Source organism: Crocodylus porosus, unplaced genomic scaffold (genome assembly GCF_001723895.1).
Source record: "Crocodylus porosus isolate Cpor-Errol unplaced genomic scaffold, CroPor_comp1, whole genome shotgun sequence".
NCBI lineage: Eukaryota > Metazoa > Chordata > Crocodylia > Crocodylidae > Crocodylus > Crocodylus porosus.
Genome location: NW_017728886.1, coordinates 32,477,829 through 32,500,782, shown reverse-complemented (window position 1 = coordinate 32,500,782; position 22,954 = coordinate 32,477,829). Strand labels below are relative to the sequence as shown.

At 42.4% G+C, this 22,954-nt stretch overlaps 1 protein-coding gene across 5 annotated transcripts in view; it reads left to right on the top strand.

Annotated features, from left to right (window-relative positions):
• Nucleotides 1–22,954, top strand: part of MLLT10 (myeloid/lymphoid or mixed-lineage leukemia; translocated to, 10) — a 241,484-nt gene that overhangs the window by 173,105 nt on the left and 45,425 nt on the right. For all 5 annotated transcript variants that reach the window (XM_019532240.1, XM_019532231.1, XM_019532222.1 and 2 more), the window contains one exon: nucleotides 21,546–21,724. In XM_019532240.1, the coding sequence (XP_019387785.1) occupies nucleotides 21,546–21,724 (179 nt within the window). The remainder of the gene's footprint in view (nucleotides 1–21,545; nucleotides 21,725–22,954) is intronic.

Genomic DNA, 22,954 nt, shown 5'->3' with positions numbered 1-22,954 from the left:
ATCCTATGACCCCAGCTGACTTCCTGCCCTTTGGGCAGGGGGCTGGACTCGATGATCTCCCGAGGTCCCTTCCAGCCCTGATGTCTATGAAATGAGTCTAACTTACATGTGCATTTAGATAATTCTTGCAGTAACAGGGAATGTATTTAAAAAAAGACGGGAATTCAGAGCAGGCTTGTTTTTGAGATGTGCTTGATATTTCAAGTTGACTTGAATTTCTTTAAAATAATTGTACTGAAAGTAATAAGAAAGGTCATTCAACCCTTGGCTTGGCAGGAAAGGTAATTGGAAGGGTTCCAAAAAGATGGGTGGTAGCTACAGTGAAGTTTAGATGAGGAACCAATCCTAAGCACTATGAAACTATGAAAAGAAGGGTTCAGCATGGAATGAAAGGAAAGAAGAAAAGGCAACAGACATAGAAAAGGACCAAAACCATGATGAGATTGAAGCTAGTTGGGTAGAAACAGATACACGGCTAGCTTAACATATATGCCACTATCTACTATCCTTTCCCATTCCAGACTCTTGAACACTAGAAGCTTGCATGTTTGTTGCAAAAGAATATTAGATGGTGGATAACTAGAGCTGGGGAAAGGATAGCAATCATTAGATGTGGTTATCCTAGGCGTCTAGAAGCGGGGTTTCAAACTCACCCCTGGCCCCCTTCATCCCCACGTCAGCCTGCCAAGTGGCAGGGCAAATGGCTGTGGGACAAGTGGGGCTGTGTGGGCATAGCCTTCACTTGCCCCCCTCTCACCAACAGCCATACTCAGTGGATCCCTGTAGTTCCAGATTCTTCAGCAGGCCCTGCCCCTCACTGACTTTACCCCTAAATTTTCTGGCTCACCAGGAGCTCTGCAGGCTGGAGGGAAGCAATGTCTGTGTGGTGGATCTGGCCAATGGGCTGTATATTTGATGCCCCTGCTGTAGACAATAGCTCTTTTCCTGGCTGAACTCAAGGAAGAAGGTTGATCCTGTGTTCTTTACAGTTCTTACTGCCCCATCATGTAAGGAAGAAGATCTGGAGGCAGCTCATCCTGACACAGTGCAATAGGAGGTACTGTGCCCCAGAGGATGCTATAGGAATAGCCCTATCTGATCATTCATTTGTATGAGGGCTATGGCAGGTCTTCCTGTCTCTGTGGGGAAAGAAACAGAAGAACACTCCTTGTTACACTGGTTACCATACCCACCCAAGTGTAGTTTAGATCTCTTTTGGGACACCTGTTTCCCCAAACACAAAATCACCGGTAGGTAATGACCTTCATAGTGTATCTACAAGAAATGGAGTCTTTAATTTCTGCAGGTTTGACATGGCATCTGTAACCATGGGTGGAGCTGTCTGCAGATATTACAGAAGGACAATAGGCAGGTCTAAGAACATTAAAAAAATAAAGGAACTTTAAAAGTTAATTAAAAATACACCAAGTTTGTTTTGGCTGAATTGTGCTGTTGGTGATATAAACAGCATTTGAAAATAAGTTTTACGGGATTTTTCAGAAATGTTCATTAAGAATATAAATAGCAAAGAATTCTAGATAAATAATAAAAATAATTCTAGGTAAATAATACAAACAGCAAAGAATCACTTACCTGATTCTCTCTTGCTTATTTTTTCTCATCCTCTCTCCTTATCCAAGTCTTCCATATAAAGAAATAAGAGAAAATAATGTAGAATTCTTGTAGTATTGTGTGCATAATGGAATAAGGAATGAAATGCAGCTTTGGAGGTGGAGTCTCTCTGAGAAGAGAATTTGGGAGCCCTGTCAGAGGAGAAGATCAGAGGAAAGCATGAAGGATAATTTAAGGGAATAATAAAGAGAATGATGGGCAATGGTCTGACTGGAATTTCTGGAGAGGTTGTGGTAATTGACGCTTCTGGAGTGGGTGTGAAAGTTATGTGGAAATAAGAAACAGCTGGTGGCATGGTCAACTCTTATATCTAGCATGTTTTCTTTTAAGATTCATAGGTTTGCATCAATATTCCCTCTAAGGAGCATGGGCGTGCCACCTTGTTCTGTGAGCGCGCCGCCTCGGTCCGGCGTGGGACACTTACTGAAGGGGGCCAGGGGCTGGAGGCTGGGGCCAGGGGCCAGAAGCTGAAGCTGGGAGCTGGAGGCCAGGGGCTGGTGGCTGGAGCCAGGGCCGGGGGCCAGGGGCTGGTGGCTAGAGGCTGGGGCTGGGACCGAGGACCAGGGGCTGGGGCCAGGGGCCAGAAGCTGAAGCTGGGAGCTGGAGGCCAGGGGCTGGTGGCTGGAGCCAGGGCCGGGGGCCAGGGGCTGGTGGCTAGAGGCTGGGGCTGGGACCGAGGACCAGGGGCTGGGGCCAGGGGCCAGGGCACAGAGCCGGGGGCGGGGGCTGGGGCCAGGGACTGGAGCCTGAGCCTGGCGTGGGCTCTGCTGGCTCTGGGGAAGTGCTCCGCTCCCCCACATCAGGGCCAGATACCAGGCTCCGGCTCCAGCTTCTCCTGGTGCGCGGCCCTGAAAAGGCTGTGCGCGGCCACACTTCTAGTTGTGCACCCGCACACCTTAGAGGGAACCTTGGTTTGCATATATTCACACTGCATTAGAGTAGCGATTTTGATTCGCCTTTTTTAAATTTAGCTCTTTCAAAAGAAGAGATAGAGGATGAAGCAACATATGAACAATTATGCATTTCTAACACATTGTGCACAGGTGTATACATCACGGGAGGACCGATATATATGTCAGGGGAATTCACCTAGGTAGCACAGAGAACTTTACCAGGTCCTGGTCTTCCACTACTACTCAATCTGTGATTTAGCCATAACAGGAGTCTTAGCTGAGGACATAAGTACTGCATTTGGGGCAGAGGAATGGGTGCACTTAGGAATGCATCTTACAGTTGCCAGCTCACTGGGCTGAATATGAAAAGGCAGTGGTCTAGTTGCAAATGGTGTCCTATCTGTGTTGCATAACAGATCATGAAAGACCCTTAGGTACTCTCTGACATCATATTAGTAATTCTCAACCGTTTTAGATCAAAGGCACCCCTCCAAAATTTTTCAGAATGCAGTGACATCCCATTTAAAAAGCTAATATAAATATACTAGCTAATTGCCTGTCAAGAATGATTGGGGGGAGAGAGGATGGGAGGGAGATGGAGTGCCAGCACCCGCTACCCTGCACCGCTGCTGCCCCTCCCCACCCCGGTCATTCTTGATGGGCAATCGGCCAGTATATTTATATTAATATTAAATCTACGTTTACCAACCTGGCTCTTTTTTCACCTCTTCCACCAGGAGTTGTTCACCTCATCTCTTGATATTCCACTTAGGCTTGTATTGACCTTAACTTCTTCGTTGTATGAATTAATTTCATTGAGTCAGTGAGACAAAAATGTCATGTGATACATAACTAGAATTAGCCAATCAATTTCAATGAACTTTTGAAATTACTTTTGTCAACTTTAGAAACTTAAGATTTTTGCAAGCTTGTAATCCTGAACCTGGGGATATTGTGATGAATCAAAAAACAGAACTAGGAACTTTTTAACTAGGCTGTAGGCTTAATCTAGCACTGCTGTTGCAAAGCTAGTATAACAAATAAAAAAAATGGGCTTCTGATTTATCTTACTTTTTATGCCAGAACACGTAATATCTAAAAACACTGACAAAAGAATCATCTGTAAAAAAAAATAAAGTAGGGAAAACTAAGTCCCATTTTCCAATTTGGACTACTGTAAGCGATCAGAGCAACATATAAGAAAGATGTATTCAGCTATATTATTGTTCAGTGAAACTCCCGTCTATACATATATTCTTTTGTGTGTCTGTTAAACATGATCTTAACATGAAGACCTTTTTCTTCTAACTCAAAAGCTTTCTCAAAGTTGATGAATACCATACATAATGGTAAGTTATATTAGAATCTTTTTCAGAGGTTCATTTATCACAGAAAGGTAGTCTTTTGTGGAAAATCCTGATTGAAGGTCTCTGCGTATTCTATTGATTGGATGAAATCCAGGGCTGCAGTGAGTCAATTGTTCAGTACCTCAGTGAAAACTTTGTAGATTGCCTGCAGGAGGCTGATAGGTCAATAGTTCCTCAGGTTTCTTCCATTATCTTTTCTGTATGTGTATAGTTAAAATGATAATAGTGTTATTCCTGTTCTGTGACACTCTTCTTTTTATTTTTGTGAATAGTGTTCCTAGTTCTTCTATGCTCCATTCATAGCAGTGCAATAGTAATACTGCTGGCACTCATCCATTTAACATCTTGACTACTTGTACTACTACTCAAACATGTAGAGGCATCCTTGTTATATTCATTACGCCCTTATTCTTAAGCTCCAGTGCTGTACCCATTGCTGTCATTGGTAACTGTCCTATGGATTTCACACAAGCCAGTATTTGTGGCTTTAATTCAGTATTTAGTACCCATTTTTTGCCTGTGAGCTGTAATGACCTGGTTTGGGTCAGAACAGGCACACGCTAGGACCCAGTTGCTGGTGCTTCTCCCCGTGTCGGCACAGGGAAAGTACCAGCCACTGCTGCATCTCCCCACAGTAACATAGGGAAAGTGCCCACTGCCAAAGTTCCCTGCTGCCAAAACCCCATGTTTGTTGGCCAGATCAAATGTCTCCATAGGTTGTAGGTTTCCAACTCCTGCTTTAATGTATTATGCACTAATTACTATCTCTTTGCAGTATTCACTATTAGTCTTCTACTACAGTTTTGTCTTATTCTACTGTTTTCTGACAATCACTAGAAATGGAGTACAATATATTAGATTGGAACTGATGTCTGGTACTTTTTCTGGATTTATTCTTAATCTCCAGAAGGACAAAACTGCCCTGTTTGGGTTGTACTACTTTTCTGACACTTAAGCCAACTTAACTTTTTTAAGTTGACTTCACTGTCAGAGTGTACACACGTATGTGGAACAGCATTGACTTAAGGAGTTGACAAGATAAGACACCTCTGAGCTGTACATGTGTACACTCTGATATGGCTTAATTAAGTAGACCTAGCTCACAAGATGGCTGCCACCATGTCAAGTAGCTGTATGTGTGTATGCTCTGACATGACTTAATTTAAGTCAAAATTTAGCTAAGTCACTTATTGAAGTTGCCTTATTTTAAGTTGACTTAGTATGTTTGTATACACCCATTGTTTGTAGGATGTGTAGGTTGTTTTCACAAGTTACTGAAAGATTTGGGAGGAATTATTTAAAGTTAAAACTAATCTTTGGGAGGTTAGTTTTGAAATTGATCAATCTGAACCTCATAACTCTTTGTTTCATTAATTCTGGCCAGACAACCTGCAGCTCAATCTCTGTTAATAAAATCTGCAAAAGTTTATCCAGGGGTATTAGCCAAAGAAAGTGAATTTTCTTATCATAACCCTGTACATTTATTTAAGAAGAGCAGCTGCAGGCATAACATATATCTTGCAAATATTTAGTTCTGTGTGGAAAGGACGGAAGTTAAACTATACATTTCTTCAGGTTTTAAATCACTACTTCTGATTATATTTTGCCTTCACATTTCCCTATTGTTTGAGCAACAATGGTACCTTTTAGAAAGATAGGTATCTCAAGCAGTAGGCTTTAAAAATGCCAGTTTCAATCGTATTGAATTAAATATTTCATAAACTGTATATGGTGAGAAGTGTTAATGATTTTTTTCAAATTGCTTTGCTTTAGTAAATTAGGTGTAGATTTTTTCCTTTTGATATAGGGTTTCCCTCTCGCTCTCCCAGGTATACAGTGCTCTGATCCAGCTTTGAGATGAAGGAAAGCAAGTTCACCCTTTTTCTGAAAAAAAAGTAAAACACCTGAAGTGTATCTGACAAAGTATGCAGAATTTGGACTTGGTGAGTTTCTGCTATTTGTAAGCAGAGCCTTTTCACTGATTTGAGTTGGAGAGGTATAGGAACCTGAGAGTGCAGAAAGTAAGCTGTACCATTTGTGACTGATGTTGCACTCTTGCTTGTTGTATTGCTTACATGTTACTTATTCAAATAGAGAGACTGAAATTATACTAAAAAAGTGGGTGTTTGTTATTGTTTATTTTCTTGTCAAATAATGAATTTTGACAGTTTGATTTATGGTAATATATTTTGAATTTATGATTATGGGGCAGCATAACATTACATACATATTTTATCTTTTAGGATAAAGGGTCTGTCTCTTCTACACTGTTGGATTTCCTTCAGCTTAGCCTAATTTCAGTCTGTTTTAGCATTGTGCTAAGATCTTCCAATTGCATTTGAGTTATCAGATTGATAAAGCCTGGAAAAGAGATTATTGTAATGTGAGCAGAGGGGAGAGGCAGCTAGATATTGGTAATGCTATGCCAGAAGAAAGAACAGTATTTAGATATGACTTTGGCTGATTGATCTAGGAAGATGGATGACTTGATGCATACTATAGGTATGCTGTTTATCTATAACAGCATTATCTATGGTGAAAGAAAAAAAGGGGCAAGGGGAAGGGCCAATGAATGAGGCTGAAGAATATCAAGTGCTTGGATTTAGTCATGTTGGTAACTAAATATCAATAATTACATATCTAAAAAAAAAAGGCTGGATTTTGGTTTGGATACTATGACAAGTACGAAGCAGTGTGTTAGATTTGTAAGTTGTTAATGTAAAAAAGTTAGTTGAAGCTAGCAAGTTCATGTCTTCCTTGAAGAAAATGTATAGAAGAAGAAGGTGAATAAAGACAGGCCTCTGTTGAAAGGAACCTTTAAAGAAAACTAGAAGTCTGACTTAAGAAAACCAAGAGAGGACAAGAGTTTTATCACTTACATTGGTGGTGTCAGAGATGACCAAGATGATTGAGGAGGATAAGGGTGGCTTGATCACATAAAGGTTTAGTTAGTACTTAGATTCGTGCTATTCTCTCCTCTCCATTTGTTGTTGGGTACATTCCTCCTGGGTTTCCTTTTTGTGCTTTTCCTAAATCTTAAAGTAAAAAAAAGCAAAAGACACAAATAGCTACCACTTTACAAAGAGAAAAATGAGTAGTTTTGCTGCTACTATAGTAATTAAACAGACTGCTTTAACATTAAAAGATATATTGAGATTAATATATTCATTTTCCTCAATTCATAGGTTTGTGCCATATTTTGAGCCTGTAGTTAAACTTTTAACTTGACTTGACTATTATCTTCTTTGTGGTCTGCCACTAGAAAGGAGGATGCAGACACATTTTGTCGGTGATTCAGGTTCTTGATTAGACAGCTGTGGCTTAGGTTTTCTAGGAGCAATTTCAGATTCTGAAAAGGAGTGTATATAGATTACAGCCTTTCCCCTTCCCCATTTTGCTTCTGTCTCCACTTGCTAGTTTTTGCCCCATCCTTTCATCTTTTTCTTTGTCCATTTTCCTGTGTTCTTGCCCTTGTCTCAAATGCCTGCTCTTATCTTATCACTCAGTCATGACTCTAGACTGTCCTGTTTCTACTTATCCCTGCTCCCAGCCCATGCTCCAGTCTCCTCCAGCAGTCCCTGCCTGCATCTCTTCCCTCTTTTCTGTGCCATCTAACATGCATCTCATCCATCTGTAAATGAGCACCACTTTTTTCTCTTCCTTCTCACTACCTAGGTTGTAGCTTAGGGATTTACTGAGGGTACAGGTCAAACAGTCTTCTTACTCTTGGTTCTGGTACTGCAGTAGTCCCTGTCATCCAGAAGAAGCAGTTGCAAACATGGTCCTGCTCAGGGAAGGGATGCCAGATAGATAGCTCTCAAGCTATTTAGGGCTCTGTGGGTCAGAACCAACAGCTTAAATTCTACACTTAAAGGAATAGCTGTTCTAGACCACTTGGCCCTGTGGATGGGATAGTTTCATAGTTGTTAGGGATTGGAAGGTACCTTACAGATCATCAGGTCCAGCCCCCCTGCACTTGGACAGGATTGACCACTGGGATCAGATGACCCCAGCAAAATGGACAACAAGACACCTCTTGAAGATCACCACACCAGGGTGGGCGACTGTACCACCTCTGGGGGGAGCCTGTTCCAAACCCTTGGCACTTGACTTATAAAGAAGTTTTTCCTTATGTCGAGCCTGAAGCGATCTTCAATCAGTTTGTGCCCATTATTTCTTGTCCTCCCTTGTGGGGGCCTTGGTGAATAGATGTTCCCCCAAGCCCTAATGTATGTCCCTAATGTATGTCCCTGATATACTTGTAGGCTGCCACCAGGTCCCCTCTGAGTCTTGTCCTCTGTCCAGGCTGAACAGGCCCAACTCTTTTAGCTTCTTCTCATGTGACCTAGTCTTTAGGCCTCTAATCATGCATGTGGCCCTCCTTTGGATTCTCTCCAGTTTCTCCGCATCCTTCTTGGTGTGCGGCACCCAGTACTGGATGCAGTACTCCTGTTGTGGTCTCACCAAGGCCAAGTAGAGCAGGAGGATGACATCCTTTGTCCTGCTCAAGATGTCTTGGTGGATGCATGCCAGTGTTTGATTAGCTCTGCCAGCTACGGCATTGCGTTGGTGGCTCATGTTCATTTTGTTGTCAGTCATGACACTTAGGTCTCATTCAGTTGTGGTGCTGGCAAGCATAGCACTACCGAGCCTGTAAGTGTGTTGTGGATTATTTCTCCCCAGGTGGAGCACTTTACATTGTTCTGCATTAAACAACATTCAGTTGAAGTCTGCCCACCTCACAAGCCTGTCCAGGTCGGCCTGTATTGCTGGTCTGTCTTAGAGCGTGACCATGCTTCCCCATAGTTTGGTGTCATTAGTGAACTTTGCCCGTTTGCTTTTCATACCCAAATCCAAATCATCAGTGAACATGTTGAAGAGCACTGGTTCAAGCACTGAGCCCTATGGGATGCCACTGGTCACCTGCTGCCATGATGATTCAATTCCATCAATACCCTTAGCCCAGTTTGCCTGGATAGGGCCCTGCGCTGGCTTGGTCCATCCCTACACCCTTGGGTTGGGCCCCTCACTGACTTATCTCTGCAACTAACCCTTTGTGTTCAATCCAATGTGCAGGGCCGTGTTATCTGTCCTGCAAGGCTCTCTATGGGTCCAGACATTTTGTAGCAGAGCAGTGGCAATTAATGCTGCTACTGCTTCCACATTGCCATTTTGGACTCAAGGGGCAGACCTGGCTTGGAGCTGGGTGTTGAGCACCCTTGGTCTAGATCAGGAGCGGGCAATTATTTTGGGCAGAGGGTCACTTTACCCAGTTTTGGCAGGCCATCGAGGGTGGCATGGGTATCCCTGTCCCTTGACAGGTGCCTGTCCCCTGGTCACCATCTTGGGACCAGTGTCCCAATGTCTTGGGACCAATGACCCAGGGCCAGTACTGGTGGGGCCCAAAGTGGGGGCACACGCTGGCAGGGGTATGTGGAGCTGGGCTGGGCTGCACCAGCAGGGAGAGGGGGGAGCTGGCCTGGCTCCATAGAGCCCCTGCTGGCCTTGAACCCTGCACTTCTGCCGCTCTGCTCTGGGCCCCGCTACCACTGGCCCTGGAATACTGGTGCAGGCCCCGTACTATGGCTAGCTCCCCGTCCACTCACTCCCAGTGCCCCCCAGCCCCGCGGTACAGGCGAGGGGCAGCGCACAGCCCTGACCACCTGCTCACCAGCAGGGAAGAAACTGGTGGTGAGCATGGGAAAAAGCAGCCCCTTGCCTGCCCTGTGGCTGACACTCCCTGCTGCAGCTGCTCACAGCCTACATGGGGCTGTCTGGAGCAGGTACAGGCAGCCCCACGCAGACTGCGAGTGGCTATAGTGTGGGGCACTGGACATGGGGCGAGCAAGGGGCCGCTTTTCCCTGCGCACAGCACCAACTTGTAACCCAGCCCCACTGCCAGCCTGGGCCCCGTGCCAGCTCTGGCTTAGCCCATCGGGGCTGCACGCAGCAGCAGCAGCTGCTGCCCACCTGGAGCTCGCGCTCTGGGCAGCCCAGAGGTGGCAGTGGCAAACACTGCCCAGTGTGGCAAGTAGGGGGGGCTGCAGCTGCTGTCACTGCACGCAGCCCTGATGGGCGAGCCTGGAGCCAGCACGGGGCCCAGGCTGACAGTGGGGCCAGGTTAGGAGCGGATGCTGAGCACGGTGGGGGAAAGTGGCCCCTTGCCCACCCTGTGCCCGGCACCCCACGCTACAGCCACTTGCAACCCATGTGGGGCTGCCTGTGCCTGCTCTGGACAGCCTTGCATGGGCTACAGCAGGAAGCACTGGACACGGGGTAGGCGAGGGGCTGCTTTGCTCTGCACCGGGAAGGAGCCTGGGGAAAAGCTGAGTGTGTGGGGGGTGGGGGAAGCAGCCCTGCCCTCACCCTATAGCTGGCACTCCCTGCTGCAGCCACTCGCAGCCTGCGTGGGGCTGTCCAGAGCAGACGCAGGCAGCCCCAGGTAGGTTTCAAGCGGCTGCAGCGCAGGGTGCCAGGCACAGGATGGGCAAGGGGCCACTTTCCCCCCACCCTCACTCAGCTTTTCCCTAGGGTCCTTCCCTGCCCGGGGTCCCCCTCTGCCCTGCTCCCCACTTCCCCCTTAGCTGTGGTTCCAGCCCGGGGCAGCCATGTGGTCTCAGGGGAGTGGAGCTGGGCAGGCCCTGCTGTTGTGGGAGCCCACCGGGCTTCCCCTGGGTCCTACTGCCCTTGGCTCCTGATATTTTTGACAGGAACCAAGGGCAGATAAATATTAATTTTCTAAATGGTTTAGGGGCTTCACAGGCCCGATAGAATGGCCTCACGGGCCAGATCTGGCCCACAGGCCATATTTTGCCCACCTTGGTCTAGATCATGGATATCATAGTCACATTGAGAGAAGTGTAATGAACCTGTTCCATCTTTATGTTCCAGATGTAGAGCATGTTGCAGTGATCTAATCATAAATTGATGCTAATGGATCACAGTTTTCATACAACTCACATGGACCTTAAACAGGCCTTCATAGAAGTATCTCATAGATTTATTTTGGTAAAGTGGAGCAATTTAAAGGAAAGGCTATTCTCAAGAATATACTGGGTGTGTCTACCATGCTTTTGTATGTGCCTGAACTTAATGCACATGTAAAAAATTCTGTTCACCGGGGCATTCCAAAGGAAGACAAGGTCTAACGGTCACAAACTCCTGAAAGACCATTTTAGACTGGGCATAAGGAAAAACTTCTTTGCTGTCTGAGCCTCTGGAAGCACCTACCCTGAATACTTTTAATAAATGCTTGGGTGCTTATCTTGCTGGGGTAATGTGTCCCCAGCTGACTTCCTGCCCCTTGGGCAGGGGGGCTGGACCCGATGATCTTGCGAGGTTCCTTCTAGCCCTAATGTTTGTGAAATCTGTGAAATTAGCCCAATGCTCATTAAGGTGATTTAGGTGTATGTTTACACATGCATGTGCTAAGGTGCATTAATGTGGGTATGTGGACCGACTTGGGACTAAAGTTAGTTCCAAGTCAATGGACACACACCGCGTTAGTGCACATTAGTGTGTGTACATGTTCAGTAACACAACCTAGCTATTTGCACGTAAATTTGATACCTGCTTTATGCTTGAATAGCCTAAAATCACCTTTTTAATGGTGTGCACATGTAGACGCATGCCCTTAATGTGCCTTACATTGGGATGATGTACATGAAATGTGCACATGTAGACACCCCCACTGAGAAGTACTGCAGAAAAGGATGTAGGGCACATAGTAGATTGTAAACTGAATATGAACCAACAGTGTTCTTTTTGAAACACCCCCCCCCCCCAACATTCTAGGTTATTTTAGTAAGAACATCACTTGAAAGTTAAAGGAAGTCATTCTTCCCCTCTATTCTGCTTTGATGAGGCGGAGTACCGTGTCTGGTTTTGTGCATCACTCTTCAAGAAAGACATGGAGGAATTAGGAGTCCAGTAGAGAGTAACAAAAATTATTAGTAGTTTAGGAAGCATGATTTTTGAGGAAAGGCTGAAAGAACTAGGATTAGTTTGGAAAAGGCAAGACTGAAGGGGGATTTGATAATATTTTTTAAACACCTGAAGGATTGGTTATACAGAGAATGGAGGTAGACCATTCTCTGTAGCTACAGAGGACAAGACAAAGAGCTGTGATCTTAAATTGCAGTAAAAGAAATTTAGATTGGTTATTAGTAGGGGTGCACCGATAGAGATTTTTGGGGCCAGTACTGATACCCGATATTTAAGGAGGCATATTGGTCAATACTGATCTGATTTTTTTTGATCCAGTTGCTTCCAGCTTGTAAGTCCAGTAAGTCCAGTGTGGTGGAAGGATTCATTCATTGTTAAGAGAGCTTGTTTTTCTGCAGTGCCTCAACAATGGCCTGGTTCTGCACTGTGGAAGTCAGTGGGGGCTTTATTGTAAATTTCAGTGGGCGCAGGATCAAGTTCAAAATACTATTCTTGGCTAATGGGGATGGCTAAATGTAATGGTATCAGACACTATCTGTATTGATACAGATCATTTCTAATTTTCTCACTTGGAGAATTGCATTTGTTTTCTGAGCACTCCTAAAGACCTTCTGTCCAGCTGGGATCATGAGGTTTTGAGGTGTCAGTTCTGCAGTTCTTACACATTGGACCTTTATGAAGCAGCAAAACCCTTATATTTTCAGAAAGCCTAGTTATTTTTATTCATGTGGATATCCAATACTGACAATAATTTGTTTAAGTATTATAGGAGTGGAGATTTTCTGGGTCCTTGAGATAAATGACCTGTAGCTCTTTCACCCTCAGTCCAGTTTCCCCCAGGATATCTTAGAATTGTTTTTGTTGGTGTTATTTGTTAAATTGTTAACAGTTAAGGGACTTGATATGTAGTTGTTTTGAAGATTATAATTTTGTTGCAGGATCTTCCTTTCTCGAATCAGTGTTCTTGGGGAGAATGTTTTGGGAAATTCTTTATTCCTATATCTGAAGTGACATCCTGCCTCCTTTGTCCATAGGGTAGCACAAAAAACCTATAACAAAAACAAATTCCTTGTCACACAATGAAATGAGATCTTCCCAATTTTCAAGCTGTAGACTTGTATTAAAATAAATTACAATGGCTGATGTAATTGTCTTAAAGGTAATTGTTCTGTCTTTGATTTTTATGGTAGGGTTTTATTATTTATTTATTTTTAGTGTTTGATTCAATTTGTCCTTCGAAAAGTTTTGTCCATGTTCCAGCATAAAAAAATCTTTGCCAGCAGCAACTGTATGACTGAGACAGAACTTATACTATAATAATAATAATAATATATAATTCTGAAATCAGTTAAAATGTTCATTAAGGCTAAGTGCAGACAGTTAAAAAGCCCAAAGCTTGATTCAGTCTGCAGGTTAGTTTAAGCTGTAAAAATGGAATAAATATGCAAATGAACTGACATTTGCTTGTGATTTGGGAAATGCAGCCACATGTCTGCAGTGGCTCAGGCCAGAAGCTGGGGGGTGCTAGAGCATGGCTGTCTGGCACCTGTCCAGTATGGGCTGTGTATTCACTGCTTCTTCCTGCTGCCTCTGAGGTCTCTGGAATCTGCAGTCCAGATTCACAGGAGCAGGACTTTGCAGGGTTGCTCATCACTTTCTCTTCCTGCTTCCAGGTGCCTCTGGGATTTGTAGTCCACATTTGCAGCCAGCAGTAAGGTTTTAGCAGGTCAGGGCAGCTCTGTACTTGGGGGGGGGGAAGGAAGTTTAACCCCTGGCCCTGGCCCCAGACCCTAGCAGGGGTTTTCCAGGGCTGGGGGGGAGGAGGGAGCCAGCCAGTGAGCCAGCCCTCACTGCTTCAGCTAGGAAACAGGTGCAGGGACAGCCCTGCTCTCTGAAGTAGACAACCCATCCCAGTCCAGGGCTGCAAAGCATGCTGGGGGACTCTGATTTAACTTGAACCAGGAAGGGGTCTGGGCCAGAAGTTTCATAAACTGGTTTGACTTAGTTAAGTCTGATGCTATATTTAACCAGGTTTATCTTAAGCGAGTTTCAGCCATTTTGAAGCTGGCTTATATGCACTGGATTTCTGTTGTTACAGGTTTAAACCAGTTTCTGATCACTTAAACTGGTTTGTGTGTAACTTCTGTCCCTAGCCTAAGAGTTGATTAGAGTGAGTGTCAGTCAACTTATACTTTCTAGATATGTTCATCCAAAATAATGCTTGAATAATCTTCTGCTACTTTCATGTGATGCTGGGTGCCCACTCTCCTTCCACAAACAATTTTTGTTTCCTAAGTTAATTGTGAACATCCCCTCTCCTGTTACTACAGTGGTAAAACAGTAGGTATACTAACAGGGATGTAGTCTAAAATATTTGTTAAATGTGTAATTGACTTACTACTTATGGTGTGTTTAATATTTAATTGTAATTTTAGAGACAACTATTGTCAAAGTGTAGTCTTAATTTCCCATATTCCATACATTCGATACATGTACAAATATATTTTCAATGTGTACATTGTGATACAATCAGTGTATTTTGAAAGATGTTGCAATGTGAGATAAAAGCATAGAAACCATATGCATTTTTTCTAAAAAACAGAAATTTTTGAGCTCATCAACATCCTTCATTATTTAAGTAGCAGGATTATCCTTCATTACTGGTAATTCCACTACAGAATTATTGCAAATACTCAAAGTATCATCTTGGGGTAGGAATAATGATGTTGAGTGCAATGATTATATTCACCTGTCTGTAAAGTTGTCTGTCTTGATCTTCCAAAGACTACTCATGTCATAAAATGACATGAGAGTACCTATAAAATGCACTGTCAATCTAGTGTATGTGAAAGGTATCTCCAAAATAGCTTACTCTTGCCTTACTCATCAGCAAGAGTTTGAAATTTTTCAAACTGCGCTTTTGATTGAAATTGTAAAATCAGAAATGTCTTTTGAAATAAATGCAGTAAATAATTCAAGCTTTTAAATATAGGCATATCTTTTTGACATGCAGAATAGCATTACAGAGATCTGTTAAGAATGAAGGACCTTGGATAAAAACCTAGTAAGAGGAAGTAAAAGTGTGTCAGCCTTAGTTCTCAGGGAGAACTTAGTATAATCAGTTATCTGAAATAATGTGAAAAGTATGGGGAATTTTTATGCAGAAAAAATGAGAAGTCCTAGTACAATAGAAGGCAAGGTAGATTTGCATCTTAGCCCTTACCTGAATGTGCAGGTAAAGGCATGATTGGATCTAATGTGTGATCCACACAGTCACACCTCCTGCCATGCCATACATACATGGCAGGAAGCGCGATCGCGGGATTGTGCATTAGGTCCAATCGCGCCTTATGGCCAGTATAGGGGGGACCCAATCCTGGGCTCTCCTTGCAGCAGCAAGAAGCAGGCCCCCATGGCTGGGAGCCCCCTTTGCCTCCTTTGAAGGGGCTTCCAGTCATAGGGACCACATGCAGACCGGACTGAGATTCCCTGCATCTGACAGCGTTTTGAGACCTGACTGCACCTCACATGCAGCAGGGGCCCAGAGAGCCCTGGAGCTGACAGGACTCTTTCTAATCTGTCCATGTCTGTTTTAAAGTTTGCTATTTTTAAGTCAAGTGTCTTTGTTCTGCTGCTATCCTTTTTTCCTTCCCTTAGGATCTTGAACTCATATCATTTCATGGTCATTGTCACCCAAGTCATCTTCCACCTTCATATTCTCAACCAGTTCCACCCTGCATTTGGGATAAGATAATTGCATGCACAAGTACAGATTGAGGATTGATTGACTAGGGTGTGGTATTACAGAGAAGAATCTGGGGGTTACTGTGGATCATAACCTGAATATGAGCCCACAATGTGCTCTTGTTGCAAACCCTCCCCCCCCCTCCAAAAAAACAAAAAACAAAAAACCAACAGCATCTTGGATTGCATTAACAGGAGTGTCAGTTGCAAGTCAAGGGAAGCGATTCTTCTGCTGTGCTTAGCACTGGTGAGGCCTTAGCTAGAGTATTCTGTTCAGTTTTGGGTCCTCCACTTTAAGACAGATGTGAACAGAGTCCAGTTCAGAGCAACAAAAATGATTCAAGGCCTTGAAAATGCCTTGAAGAAAGGCTGAAAGGACAAGGATTGAATGTTTATTCTGAAGAGTATAGGGGAGGGGGGTGGGATTTGCTAACCATCTTCAAATGCCTGAAGGGTGATTATAAATAGGATGGGGATAATCTATTCCCTGTGGTCATAGGGGACAAGGGTAGGAGCAATGGCTTCAAACTGTAGAGAAAGTTTTATGCTAGAGATTAGGATGAACATCCTTGCTATGAGCATTGGAACAGGCCACCTAGAGAGTTTTCTCGAATATCCACTCTGGGAAAGTTTTAAGAGCAGGTTAGCACAGGGCTGGATTTGGTGAAATCATAAGGTTCCTTTCACTCCTGTTTTTCTATAATGCTATGATGACTAGTGTGGGGCAACAAGTTTACAAGAAGTGTAAACTTGGACAAATGACTAGGGAGGAGTATAAGCATCTTGCTTGGGCATGCAGGCATGAAATCCAGAAGGCCAAAGAACAATTGGAGTTGCACTTAGCAAGGGTAGGATAACAAGAAGAATTTCTAAAAGTATGTCAGCAACAAGAGAAAGATCAGGGAAAGAGTTGGTCCTTTACTAAATGGGGGAAGCAGCCTAATGACAGATGATGCAGAAAAGGCTGAAGTGCTCAATGCCTTTTTTTACTTTAGTCTTCACAGGCAAGGTCAGCTCCCAGACTACAGCACCTCGCAGCACAGTCTGGGGAGAAGGAGACCAACCAACATTGGGAAAAAAACATGTTAGAGACTATTTAGAAAAGTTGGATGTGTACACGTCCATGGGGCCAGATGCGATGCACCCAGTGGTGCTGAGGGAATTGGTCAGCGTGATTTCAGCGCCATTGGCCATTATCTTTGAAAACTCATGGTGATTGGGAGAGGTCCCAGATTATTGGAAAAGGGTACATGTTTAAGAAAGGTAAGAAGGAGGATCTGGGGAACTGCAGACTGGTCAGCCTCACCTCAGTCCCTGGAAAGATCATGGATTCCTCAAGGAATCTATTTCTAAGGACTTGGAAGAAAAGGTGATTAGGAACAGTCAGCATGAATGCACCAAGGGCAAGTCATACCTGACCAACCTTCTATGGCTGTGGAGAGAGCAGTGGATGTGATGTATCTTTACTGTAGCAAGGCTTTTATATAGTTTACCACTGCATTCTCCCAAGCAAACTAAGAAAATATGGGTTGGATGAATGGATTTTAAGGTGGATAGAAAACTGGCTCAATGACATTTGAGGAGAGGCTGAGGGAACTGGAAAAGAGAAGACTGAATGGGGACTTAATAGCAGCCTTCAGCTACCTGAAGGGTAGTTGCAAAAAGGATAGAGCTAGACCAGGGGCAGGCAATTATTTTGGGGAAAGGGCCACTTACTGAGTTTTGGCAAGCCATCGGGAGCCACATGACAGGCAGCCCAGGGCAGATAAATATTCATTTTCTAAATTTTTTAGGGGCCCTGCGGGCTGGATAGAATGGCCTGGTGGGCCACACCCAGCCCCTGGGTCGCATTTTGCCCACCCCTGAGCAAATAAGTGATGGCAAATGATGGTACAAGGAACAATGGTCTCAAGTTATAGCAAAAGAAGTTTAGCTTAGATATTAGGAAAAACTTTCTTAGTAGGAGGGTAGTAAAGCATTGGAACAGGTTACCCAGAGAGGTTGCGGAATCTCTCCATTCTTGGATGTTTTTAAGCCCCAGCTAAACAGAGCCTTGGATGAGATGATATGATTGGGGATGTTCCTGCTTTGAGGGTTAAACTAGATGACCTCCTGAGGTCCCTTCCAATCCTAATTTTCTGTGATTCTGTGAACAGCATGAGCATCAGCTTGACCTGCCTATCATTTTAATGGTTCACAATAATTGCTGCATTATACAGCAGTTTCAAATTGTTGCATGATCACATTGCATCAGCTTCTTATTTGAATATAATTGTTTTGATCAACATCATTCTTAAACTTATTATTTCTTGTGGGCAGTAGTTAGGTAATCTTGATTACAAATGCACTGCTGATGGTTAGGAAAGAGAGTAGAGGTTTAATATCTGGCATAGCTCGTTTTTGTTACTTTCACAGTGTTACAAACTTGCCAGTTGACCCATGTAACCAACTTTGCTTTATGTAGGCACTTCTGAGGCACATTCTTGCCATTGCTTCTATAAAATCTTGCTCCAATAGCATAGCTAATGCAAAAATAAGGCCACTTCTAGCCCTTTCTCAGAGGTCTTTTTGAACTAACTGTAACATACGAAGCCATGTTTAGCAACTGTGGAAGCAGTCAAACTTTTGTGTTGTGTTGTTTTGATGAATAACTACTAATAATAACTTTTTGAACAAAGTTTTGCATTTTGTGCTTCCATGCAGTGTTCCTCAGTAGTTGAACAATTATGTATGTGCAAGAAGTCAATTTATAAGCTTTTACACCTTCTCTCAAGATGACTCCCTGTATTAGAAACTTACATATATGTGGAAATTTAATCTTTGTCACAAAACCCAGTGATGTTTAGCTTTCCATAAATTTTGGCTTGTATGTGTTGTGTCTGCTTTTTCACCTATTTTAGCATTCTCCTCCAAGCCCCATGGTTTTTATGCTTATTTTTTTCCAGGTCCTTCATTATTACCATCTGCTGATGCCCCCCAACAAACAGCATGGTGGTTTAATGTGTTCCAGATGTTTTTAGGTATTTTTTTAATTAACAAAGACCGTTTTCATATGGATTTCATACAGTTGTGTTTGAAATGCTGTGTAACTCAAGGGTTGATCTGCAAATTAGGAGCCAAATTTCCTTCCGTCACTCTCATGAAAAAGTAACTTACTGTACAGCTAGTCCCAGTGGAGTCACTGGGACTTCTCAGGGAGTAAGGCAATAGTAAATGTAAAGATATCACGCTCGGGCTCTTTTAAAGCTGTAACAGTATACTGGGAGAGAGGCCATCTCCCTTTCATATTTTGCATCATCAACAAGTAGGGAAGCTTTACTTTGTTATAAAGCCTACTCTTGCTTCTTTGGCAAATTAAACTATTACTGGTGTTTTAATAAAATTAAAGTTTGTTACTCCATATGCATTAACAGTCTGCTTGTAGTTTTATTCTCTGCTGCCAGGCCTGTTTATACACCCCACGTTAAATAAACTATCATTGGTTAAAAAGCAGAACGAATCCTGGTAGTAGGGACCTGAAGTTAGGTCTCTCATACCACTTCACTGGGCTGTATAGAGTCAGGCTCCCTCATCCTTCTTCGGCTCCTTGAATCTTGCTTCATGGTTGACTACCAGGTCAGCTTCAACTGGAGATGTAGAAGGGGCTCCCATACAGCTACCCCACAACCTGGTGGTTAGGGCATGGTTCATGAAGTGACAGCTGTGAATTTTAGTCCCTGCAGGGTGAGGAGGTTATATAGCTCAGGAATCTTTCCTGGGCCAGTGCTCTAAGCAGTAAACATTTGGGTGGAAACTGCCACAATACCAACTCCTCCTTTGGTTTTGCTTTGTAATGAACTAGTTACTTAGGAGTGGGAGGGCTGGAGCAAACAGCCAATCAGCCTAGGGCAGAGAAAGTCGAGTCAAAACTGTAGAAAGTTCTCTGAATGTATCTGAAGGTCTTTGCTTTAAAAAAATAAAGTAAAGAAGAAGGTATGTTGCAGTTCTTCCCCAAGGCCACATGGAGTGATCAGGAAAGAAGAAAGGCACACTACCGCTTGTGTCTTAGTGCCCACTTTTTGTATGCCTGAGGGGTGTCTTCTGCACAATCCTGGGTCCACATGATTTGTAGGACTTATAATTCATGTGTAGATAGACAGAAACAGTAGTTTATCATCGGTGTGTGGACTCTTCCTGTTCAAACTGTTAAAGCTTGAGCCTGGATAAAACATTAACATAATCAACTGTCAGAGTAGGTTGATTTAAATCAGGTATTTAAATCCTGATTTGAATAATTAATTGGAAAACATTGGTTTTTAATTGTTGATTTTAATCAACTTTTCTAATTGTATTTAAGTTATTTTCTAAAGATCTGCATTCTTATTTATTAGGATTAAAACATATAGATTTACAACCAAATAGAGCCTTCTTGTTAGACTTGATACCTTTTTATTCTGTGGGTACACTGTACCTGTATACATTTATTTAAGCAATTATATTTCTTAATTTTAGATTCTTAACTACTTTAATATATTACAAAGTTGTGAATTTATTTGCTTGATCTGTTTACTAGAATTAACCCTTGCTCATGATTTTTATAACAAGCAGCTGTTTAAGGATGGGAACTGGAATTTAAACATGCAAAACAGCATAATTTATCAAAAAAAATAAGAAATTATATTTTGTTTGGATATGTAAACTTTTATTAAAAAAAATCACTTTTACAACCAAATGATTTATAGAAGAGAGGATTATGTGGAATCATTAAATTAAATTGGCTATTTCAGGGTAGCCTTGGAAAATTTTCAGATATGTTTAAGTCAAAGTAATGGAAATGTAAGTTCCTTCTCGCCTAAATCTCTTGACAGTGACAGTCTCCTGTGTTACTTAAGGTGTCCTTCAGACTGAAGTAATAGATCTTGTCCTCTCCCTCTTCATTTCATTCATAGACAGAAAGAGCGTGTCAGTTTTTTCTGCTTTTTTAAATCCTAGTCTGTTTTTCACTTTTGCCAGTCAGTCTCTTGCACAACCTTTGGGTTCTTCACAGCTTCAGGCCTTGACAGAATATGATATATTGTACCATATTTAAAAATCCCAGAAGTTAAATATTCTCCCCTTGATTCTTTCTTTATTCATTTTTTATTCTTTCTTTATTCATTTTATCAGTTCTATCAACCATTTACCATTCTGTCAACCATTTACTTCTCTTAGCAAATCTGACCACTTTGTTCTCAGAATTGCTGTTAATTCTATTTAAAAAATGCATAGGAAATTCCTTTTAACTTCAAGAATTCACTTACCATTAAAAAAAGAGAAAATTATAATACAAGGATGAAAATTATTTTTAATTCTTTCAGTTTGTTGCGCTCCTTTAAAACAAATTTAAATTTTTACTGTAGCTTACTGAAGTACTAAACAGATTGCGGATTCAGTAGAAGGCAAACATTTTACCAGTAAATTGTACTGTTATACTTGGACCATTTTGTACTGTGCATAAATATAGTTTGATTTATCGTGTACATATTTATAACTGAATCAGTGAAATCATGTAGAATTTAGAGCAGTGATTCTCATCCAGGGTGCCACCTCACCCTGCTCTTCCATGAGATCCTTGTAAGGGTACTGCAGAGTACTGTACAATATTAGCACCATTATGTGTGCAAACACTTCTGCATGATTCACAAAGTAAACCCAAAGATTTCAAATAGGAATCCTTAGTATCAAAAACTTTGGGTCTGTTGTTCTCTTTCTATTTGCAACAAAAGAATTTATAAGTTTTCTGTGGGCAAAGAGTGAGTAGAAGCTAACACCTGGTATTTTTTGAGGGGTGCCTTGAGTCTAAAAATTTGGCAACCACTGTAGTCTTATTTAAATAGTCTTGACTTGAGCCTTTTATTAACTTTCCACTTTCATTTTCTATAGAAAATTGATATTGTTGCTCATGAACAGAAGTTAATTCATATAAATGTTATTGTATTTTTTTCAGGTATTTATAGCAGCAATGATGTAGCAGTATCATTTCCAAATGCAGTATCTGGCTCAGGATCTAGCACTCCAGTTTCCAGTTCTCATTTACCTCAGCAGGCTTCCAGTCACTTGCAGCAAGTGGGAGCTTTATCACCTTCAGCCACACCTTCTGTAACTACTGTTGTTGCTGCAACTCAGGTAAAGCATTGCAAGATGAATAACAATATTCTTTTTAACCTTTTATTTTCAGAGAGATGGGGAATAATAGAAATGGTTGCTCCAAAACAAGGTATTCTTATTTCAGGAAATGTCTCACCAACATGGTAGACGGAAGTAATGCCATCTCCTTGCCCTTACTAAGTAGTCCTCTCTGTACATCCAGTGATCTTGTTGGCCCTCTTAACCACAACATAGTCTTGGCAACATTGTTCATCAATCCTGATGCATAATCCTTTCATAGTTACTATTGTCTATAGAATTGTGACTAAAATTGTTTGTATGAACCTTCATTTGATGATATGATAATCTATGATTTTTTTAATCATTCAGGTATTCTAGTGTTCCCAGATCAGCCAGTATAAATGTGTTTACCATAACTTTTATCATTTCCAGAATGTTTACCAGCACCAATCTTAGATGTTATCGAGATTATCTTTTCATTGTTCCTATACCCAGGCAGGGTTGCTTGGGTCTAGACACAAAGTCTATTAGCACTATATAACTTGTGCTGGTTTTATACACTGATGAAAATTACATTGGTATCTGGAAAAGACAGAGGACCAGTTCTCCTGGCATAGTTGCTGCCGTAGCTACTATTACTCTACTTTGTTGCTGGATGGCAGGTAAGTAGCCTGTTAGCCTTGAGTAAAAAGCTATTATTCTCTAGCATAATTCTCAGAAATGGTCGAACCTTTTTTGGTTGAAGTTAGATACCTAAATGGAAAATTCCAGCCTATGTTGTTAGCCTGGCAAAGCTATAAGAAATTGAAAACAGTATCTCATAATGGGAAGTGTTAGACCAAGACTGCTATCTCTGTGCATAATGTGTATTAAGAGCAATAGTTTCCCAAAGCTAAAACAATTTTGAGCAGAACTGAGTGAGGGGAAATAATTAAATATAGTTTCATAGTTTCTAGGGTCGGAAGGGACCTGAGTAGATCATCTAGTCTGACCCCCACCATAGCAGGAAATAATACTGGCGTCAAATGACCCCAGCAAGATGTTCATCCAACCTCCTCTTAAAAACCCCAGGCTAGGAGCCAGGACTACCTCTCTTGGAAGTTGGTTCCAGATCCTAGCTGCCCTGACCGTGAAGTAGTGCTTCCTGATATCCAGCCTGAACCTGCCCTCTGCCAGCTTGTGACCGTTATTCCTGGTCACTCCTGGCAGTGCACGGGGGAACAGTGACTCCCCCAGTGCCCGCTGATC